The 8,518-nt window shown below is 40.8% G+C and overlaps 1 protein-coding gene across 1 annotated transcript; it reads right to left on the reverse strand.

Annotated features, from left to right (window-relative positions):
* Positions 1-1,567: 1,567 nt before the first annotated feature.
* On the reverse strand, positions 1,568-3,622 carry FIBIN (fin bud initiation factor homolog (zebrafish)). The gene is made up of 2 exons (XM_025358269.1): positions 3,350-3,622; positions 1,568-3,258 (listed from the first exon to the last, which is right to left on the reverse strand). Exon 2 carries the CDS (start codon positions 3,152-3,154, stop codon positions 2,519-2,521), a length of 636 nt encoding a protein of 211 aa, XP_025214054.1. The 5' UTR covers positions 3,155-3,258; positions 3,350-3,622; the 3' UTR covers positions 1,568-2,518.
* Positions 3,623-8,518: the final 4,896 nt, after the last annotated feature.

Raw genomic sequence — 8,518 nt, forward strand, 5'->3', positions numbered from 1 at the left:
TAGGTCTGGCTCCCCACCCTAAGAAGGTTTGGAACAGCCTTGTGATGTTATTCTCTGGGCTGGCAGTTCAGGATTGTTTCCTCTCCCCACCTGGAAATTCCCATTTGCCCTCTGAGGCCATTTACATAAGACTCTGTGGGATTACTGGCTGTACATCTAGGCTTGAGTGGAGTGATTGGATGCCAGATAATTTCGTTCTGGTTTTGTAGGAATCATAGAATGTTAGCACTGGAAAGAACCTCATACATAATCTATTTAAGGGTTTTCAAATTTATAGCAGATGTGTTACCATTCCCCTTCTTGCACCCATGGAAGATATCTCTGATTAGGGATGACACTCTTCACTTCTGTGTCTTTTGAATCCTTCTTAACATAACGTTGTATGGAAGCATTACCAATAGATTGAAATTAGCATGCACAGGGAAAACAGTTTTCCATCACTATCACATGTCCAATATCCTCCCATTACGGCTGGGAAAATCAACGAGATGACATTTGGTAAGTCTGTGAACTACCAAATAATTACTGTGAAGTGAGTGATATAATGTTTTGAGGCATTAATGATTGTGACTTCAAACTACAAACATTTTAGTACCAAATATGATTTTATTTGCCACTGTTATTTTTTCCTCATTTTTTTAGAATAAAGAAGGAAACTATTTTAAGTGATCATTAATCTTCTTTCTACACACAGGTGTAAAAAGCAACAAAAGTGGGGCCCTGAGTAACAAAAAGAAGTTATAAGTGATTTTAAGTACAATAAGTTAAGCAAAATTTCAGACATTCGACCACTCTCTCTCATTTCTCAGTATTCTTAAAAATATTAGTACGGGCAAGTCCTGTACTTAAATTTAAGAGACTAGGGGCTGTTATAACTGACGGAAGATAAGTCACTTAGCCTTTCCCAGCCTCAGTTTCCCCTACAGTAATAGAAAGATATTAGACAGTTCATAGGAATGGAAAACTTGTTTTCTTATTCAAGGGAGAGGAGAAAATAAATGTCTGTTGAACAGAAGAATATGAACATTATTTATTTTCATGTGTGTGTGTGTGTGTGTGTGTGTGTGCATCTGTGCATATATGCAATAAGAAAGCATATTTAAGGTGAGAGTAAGAATTGGCTAGGGAAAGATACTAAATAAAGTGCATCTCCACCTTTTAAAGCCATTAATTAAATAATGTAGACCTGGCTTCAAAATTAAACATCATTGTAGTTTATAACTTAGGATGGAATGCTTGCTCTGCATAAGGGTATAGGGTATGAACCTTGTCAGAAACTTTTCCAATTGAGTTTATGAGAAAAACTGGAGAAAATTTGAGTCTTTAAGCAGACCTATAGGGATCAAATTTAAAATTCTGGCAATGGCTAGATTTTTGTTTTCTTGTGAGGATGCTGGGTGACTATGGAGAGAATTGCCAAACATGTGGCTATTCCCCTGCCTTCTTTATCATATACTCTAAGTAAACTGGCTTAAATCCAGTTTACTGGCTTAAATCTCTCTCCTTTTGCATTGGCCCCTTTTTGAAATATGGAAGTTACAGATGTAAATTACAAAGTAAGCCAGTATTATATGAAAACATGTTTATTGCCTGAATTATAAAACTTAGCTAAGGAGTTATTAGAATTAGAATTCCCCCTACTTGAAGTACAAGTTTCCAATAAACAAACAGAAGCAAAACCCCAAATGAGAAAGAATACATCGGTAACCTAAATCATAGGCATCTGGGGTATGTTCAAACAATCTGACTACTTCTTTGTAATTTACTATAGCACTGATGACAAAGCATAGACATACAATGAGAAAGAGCAAATCAGCATATCAGTGTGACTGTGCAACCACTACAAAGCTTGGCCTTCTTAAATGTGACCACTTTAACTTACACACACCCACAGAGGCACCAGAAATCTCCCTGCAAATGCGATTTGCCTATAGTTTTGTGGCAATACTGTTACAAAAAACAAAAACAACTCTCAGACCATGATTAATAAATAAGAGAGAAAAGAAGTAACAAACAGCTTCCATGGGTTGGCAGGCATGCAAAGCAGCACCTTGAACCTCATTTGAAAAACAAGCAACTCAGATAGCTTTTGGAGCCCAGGAGTGAAGGCTAGAGGCTAAAAGGAGCTACGCACTATTATGTTTGGGTATTTCCACATAATCTGCAGGATGGGGAGTTTCATTCCCCACCACATACAACTGTGCTCTTTTAGATGTGGCTGAAACAGGTATCTCTGCAGAATTAGAAAGCCATCTAGAAATGACATTGCTTAAAATTGTTCTTTCCAGGTGACAATTCTGTCACAATCACATAAATAATGTACAAAAACAAAACTAAAACAAAATCACTCGTCTTCAATTTTTCTCTTTTTAAAGATGACCTCAGATTTGTTCTCAAAGTGCAAATCTAGATATAAAAAAATAGTAGGTATGGGGGAAATGTAGCCCCATCTTCTGTCCCCCACCCTCCAAAGCGGGGCTGATTGGATTCCCTCTCTCTAGCATTTGTACTCTTCCACCTATACTTTAAGATAATCATTTTTCAGCCGGCCCAGTCGGGTCCCATGGCTCCTAATGGTGAGAGCCAGCAGCTCGTATTTGTCCCTGAGCCCCACAGAGATGTCCAGCGTCTCCTTCAGCAGGGACCTGGTGTGGACCAGCATTCCCAGAAAGTCCTCGTTGAGCCTGCTCTCCTGCCGGCTGTCCTGTTCCTGGCCCTGCTTGAACTTGCTCTCCAGCTCAGTGAGGGATTTGTCCGAGTTGGAGTAGGCATCCCCGATCTGGTGGGACTCCCGCCGCAGGTACTTGCCATAGCTCTCTTCCCCGTCTAGGTCGTAGGAGATGCTTTTGCTGATGCCCTCCAGCACGCGCCCAGCATCCTCCACCTGGCGGCCCAGCACGGTGAACTCCTCCCGCAGGGTGAGGCTCAGCAGGTTGCCGGCCTGGCTCCCCTCCCCCTGGGAGCAGCGCCTGTGGTCACTCACCCTGAAGAGCAGCTGGCACTTCTCGGGGTCATCGTTCTCCTCATAGTCCCCATCCGGCACGAAGTAGTGGTGCAGAGTCCCATTGGACATCTCTGGGTAGAGGGGGCCGTCGAAGTAGCCTTGACACAGGTGGCAGAAGAAACTCATGCAGAGGAACTTCAGAAACACCATTCTGGATATTCAGGATGGCCAGGGACCCCAGGAGGAGACTTATCACCCAGGCACAAGGAAGGGAGTGTCTTTGCGAGTCAGCGTCTCCCTGAGACAGCGTCCGCCTCAGTCCCAGCCGGCTTGCTGCTCCCTGGCCCCCAGTCCCCAGCAGGCTTCATGTGGCTCTGCACACCAGCGTCTGGGTAGCGCGGCCGCCACAGCGCAGGATGCACCCACCCTTGCGCCCCTCGCTCGGTGGCTGGAACTCCTCCGGCACAGGCGTAGCGGGGAACCCCTCCTCCGGGGGCGCTGGCAAGATGCTGGCTCTGTAGCGCTCCTCTCGGAGTTTCCCCTTGCTCCCGGGAGATGGAGTGTGTAGCTGGAGAGAAAGCCTCTTGCCCCCTGATAGTATTTCAATTTCTGGACTGGGTGGGAATGCGGAGCTTTTCCTTTGGCTAAAGATATCCTGAGGATCTCTCTGCTCTCAAATTACAGCCGGTTTCGTCACTTGGAAGCCAGGGAACAAGTTTGGAAAGAAACCTCTCACCAGGTCTCCGCTATTAAAGGTACAGGGTCACTTTTTAAAGATTGAAAGGGAAGACTCTACAATAGAATTCAGCTTGAAAGAGCAAATGAGAAGAGAATAAATGGAATTTCTACCACAAAAAAACCCGGTTTGTTATTGACATACTGGGAGGGGGAAACAATGATTACCCTAGAAATATGCCATTTCACGTGTCTCAATAAATATGAGTTAGGTTGGATTTTTTGAGTATACCTATTTTTATCTTTAAAAGTTCGTGACTTTGAAGGCAAATTTAAAATGTCAGAAATTACAGTTTTGTTTGAAAATGATTGGTTAATTAAAATTGCTGTAAACAATACTTTGGATGAAATGAAAATACAGAAAGTTGTTTAATGTATAGTCATTAGTATGTATAAGAACAGAAGCTGAAAAATGAAATTTTGCCAGCTTAGTAAGTTAAAGGACAATGAGATCCTTATTTAATTTTATGAAACAATGCTAAGCATCTGCATTGAATCTTGAACCTAATACTTTTATAGTCGTTGCCTCTTTTGAGATTCTTGAAAGCTTTTGAAGAATGTTTCCGGTACTATTGTGCCCATTTTCCAGATGGAGAAATGAAGGAGCAAAATGTTAAGTGAATTGATTATAGTCACACAGTTAGACTATAGTTGAGCCAGAACTAATTGTCACAAGGTCTTTTAATTTAACTTGGGGGAAAAAAACCAATTTTTTTTAACCTGGCCATTTTAATTTCTAATTTATGAACTGATTGGCAAATGGTCATTCTAAAGGTCATTCATTTGTTTAATGAATATTTCTTGAGCATTTACTGTGTGCCAAAATCTATTTTAGGTACTGAGGATACAGCCGTGAACAAAAATAAAGACAAATCCTTGCCTTCCTGGCGCTTACATTCTGGGAAATAGAAAACTTAAATTTGTGAAAATAGGTCGGGCCTGGTGGCTTACGCCTGTAATTCCAGCACCTTGGGAGGCAGAGGTGGGTGGATCACTTGAGGTCAGAAGTTCGAGACCAGCCTGACCAACATGGTGAAACTCCATTTTTACTAAAAATACAAAAAAAGTAGCTGGATATGGTAGTGCATGCCTGTAATCCCAGTTACTCAGGGAGCTGAGACAGGAGAATTGCTTGAACCCAGGAGAGGGAGGTTGCTGTGAGCCTAGATCGCACCACTGCACTCCAGCCTGGGTGATAGAGTGAGACCTTTTCTCAAAAAAAGAGAAATACGTAAATAAATAAGATGTATGTTGGACATCAATAGGGCTGTTGAAGAAAGGAAACAGGAAGCATGGGAAAGCAGAAGCAGGCAGCGGTTCTCTTTCTATGGGTATTTTCTCTTTCTTCCTTGAAATGTAACTGAAACATTCATGTTGACTTGCCATTGTTCCATACCTACCTCCCTCCCCAAGTAATAAGGGACTGGCTTCATTCAGACTCACAGTGCCACACTGTTCTGGGACTGTTATACTCATAGTCATCACTTTCATGGATATAAGCAACCCAGACTCCTGCAGAGAAAATGAGAAGTCTGGTTAAGTAACTTGATATTTTGCTGATGTGGTATCATATGCATAGAGTTTCTGAAGCATGTTGACAGCACATTTTCATTCTTATCCAGATATTTAGCATCATGAAAACATTGACCAAAGGAGTTTTCCTAATGTTTATGCCAAGTGGAAGACCAGGGCCTATTTTCACTCTATCCCTGAAGAAAACTAACTTCCTTCAGTTGAAAGACTGAACTGTTGGACTCAAGAGCTACATTGCTTCATTCCTTTTTCTCTGGGACATTCAGAAATGACAACAGATGGGTTCATATTGGCTGCTTGGCTGAAGAAGAGAAGAGGAATTTACTCTGATTCATTCCATTTCTTGCACAATCTCTCTCTGACTTACTAACAAATTCAATTAAGCAAACCTATATTAAGCACTTACTACCTGCTCTGCACTTGCAGGGTGCAGTGTTAAAGTAACTACAGACACAAAGATGTGCAATAAGAAGTTTAAGCCTACAAAGAGCTTGCTCCGTGGTGGGAGAGTAGGGCATATGCTCACATAAAGTTATCATAGGACGGGCGAAGAGTGTTTACTTTCTTCCTGCAATGACCTCATCTAAAGATACACACTCCATGTTGTGTATTAGAAAGGAATCATTTTGGTACAAATAACTAAAAGTCCACCTCAGTCTAACTAAGGGCATTAACTTACAGAAAGCCTTAGATTAGATATTCAGAGAAGGCTTGGTCCAACCTAGTTTTTCTCTCACTATTTCTTGGTTCTATGTCCTTGGCTTATATTCATGCATGGGCAGTCTTTTGTTTGTGTTCTAAGATGATTACCAGTGTCTTCCAGGGCTATGTGCTTCTTTATTCATATGTAACAGGAATGACAGATTGGATTTCCTGGTAGCTCATATGCAGCTCCCTCAAATCAGCTTCAGTGGTCATAGTTGGCCTGATTTGGATCATGAATATGTCTTCAAACCAGGCTTCCTTTAGTGAGGTTTGGGATTACAACACTTTGCTTAAGACAATAAGCTTGAAGCTGAAGGCAAGGTATCATGCAGACTATGTGGCTAGGTGATTTAGTGTTCTGTTAAGGAAAGGAACAGTATGGGAGTACATTCTGGGGAAGTAACCATGAATAATTCCCCTACCTTACAGTTTTGTCTTCATTATCCACATCCAAGAGAAACTGTCACCCTTGCTGATAAGTGTTGACCAGCTGGGTGTGTGGAGGAAAACACCCTGATTTGTAGTATTTGTTGATTTCCTTAGTCTAAATACTCTCACAGTGGCTAATTGAACTCAAAGTTGGGAAGACAGCACAGTAGTACACCATTATATAATATTCCCATCAAACAGATACATTAGATGCAAGTAACCCCAAAAGAATAAAAAATAGTAAAAATCTGGTAAAATAATTAAGAAGTGATTAGTTTTGCATATATATTCCCTTTATTTTAACATAGCTTAGTTAAAAGTTTAAACAGTTTGTTTGTTTGTTTATTTATTTATTTATTTTGAGACATGGCCTTGCTGTGTTACCTAGGCTGGAGTGCAGTAGCATGATCACAGCTCACTGCAGCCTCAACCTCCGAGGCTCAAGTGATCCTCCTGCCTCAGCCTCCTGAGTAGCTGGGAGTACAGGTGTGCACCACTATGCCTGTCTAGTTTTTGTCTTTTCTTTTGTGGACACAGGGTTTCATGATGTTGCCCAGGCTGGTCTGGAACTCCTGGGCTCAAGAAATCTGCCTGCCTTGGTCTGCAAAGTGTTGGGATAACAGGCATGAGCCACTGCACCCAGCCAGTTTATTTTTAAATAATGTCCATGTTTAACAACTGACTTGGAAAGTAGCACAACATGGCCTTTTGATTAAATGCTTCATGTTCACTTTTAAAATGTTTTTAGTTCTATGTTGTTCCTATGTGCCCAAGTCCATCTTGGACTGCTAAGGTTAGAACTGAGGTGGGTTTCTGAGGGTTGACCTAGAATGAATAAAGCCAGAGGAAATGTCTAAACATGGAGATGCCAGACAGAGGACTTTGTAAGAGCCCTCTTGAAGAGTAAAATCAAGAAGCACCATCTATGGATAAGGACAGTATTTGAGTTGAGTCTAGGGCTGAAAACCAGGGACCAAATTAAAGGACAGAAACTGGATGCATTTAAGGATAAAGGAGGACCTCAAGAGTAGTGGCCACAGTTGTGTAAGTAAATAGGTGAGCATCATTGCCCAATTCCAGCTGCTTATATGTGTGTAAACACTACTACACAGTGCCAGCAAAATTTACTAGCTCAAGAATTACTTATCCTTTATCATTTTCAGTGTACTTTAAAATTTTCTTTAGATCATTTATCACTTTAGAGAAGAAAGTAGAAATTTAGGTTGGAATTATGAGTCTAAAGATCTATGTGACAGATCTTTAAATTCTGTGACTTCTCCTTGTCAAAGGCTTTTGTGATCTATTTACTATTTCTGATTATTGTAATAGTATAACTTTCATAGAAAAGAGTATAAGGAGGTTTTGGGGAGATTAGGTTGCACTATGCAGCCTAGAAACCCAAAGGGGAGATGGAAGTTCTCATTCTCAAGATTCCCTCAAACTGTCAGGTTGAGTCCCTGAACCATGTCAAAGGAGAAAACGAAAAACACAACGAAAACAAAAAACACAACAAAAACAAATAGTGCTATTCTAAACCATAATAGGCGTCCCAAGGTGGGAGGAGAGATGAAAGCAAGAAGAGAGGGGGAGATAAGGGGAAGGACATAGTACTTAGCACTTTGGGGATTAAAAAAATCAGTTAATAGGTAATCAGCATTTACTGAGCAGACATTGTTTCTAGAAGGTGGAAAGGACAGGGGGGAACAATGGATAAAAGAAAGAAAGAAAAGCAAGAAGTAGGAAGAAAAGGTAGCGAGGAAGGAAGGATAAATGGAAAGTAGAAAAGAAAGGGGAGAGTGAAATAAATTTTGATTATTTAGTCTGTGCTTTTTGTTACGTTAACTCAGTGAAGTGAATATAATTATTTACTACAAGAACATTGGTTAGAGGCAGAGGGAGAATTAATTAAAAAGAATAATCACAAACAAACTTCCTATCAAATATAGACAATAAAACACACCTATGAAGACAATGAGAATGCTTGCAAGGAAATAAGTATAACGTGGGAAGGCAGTCTGACCAATTCTCACAACCTTTCTGTATTAGTGAGAATATCAGAATATGCTTTGATATGCTATGATAACAGATGTCACAAAAATGCTAACATCAAATTCTAGTTCACTGCAGGTCAAGGTAACTCAGCAACTTTCCTCTGTGTAGCAGCTCTGATGC

Source organism: Theropithecus gelada, chromosome 14 (genome assembly GCF_003255815.1).
Source record: "Theropithecus gelada isolate Dixy chromosome 14, Tgel_1.0, whole genome shotgun sequence".
NCBI lineage: Eukaryota > Metazoa > Chordata > Mammalia > Primates > Cercopithecidae > Theropithecus > Theropithecus gelada.

Bases quoted from the DNA above. Each gene is read 5' to 3' on its own strand.
- FIBIN (XM_025358269.1), bottom strand. From the start codon at position 3,154: ATGGTGTTTCTGAAGTTCCTCTGCATGAGTTTCTTCTGCCACCTGTGT.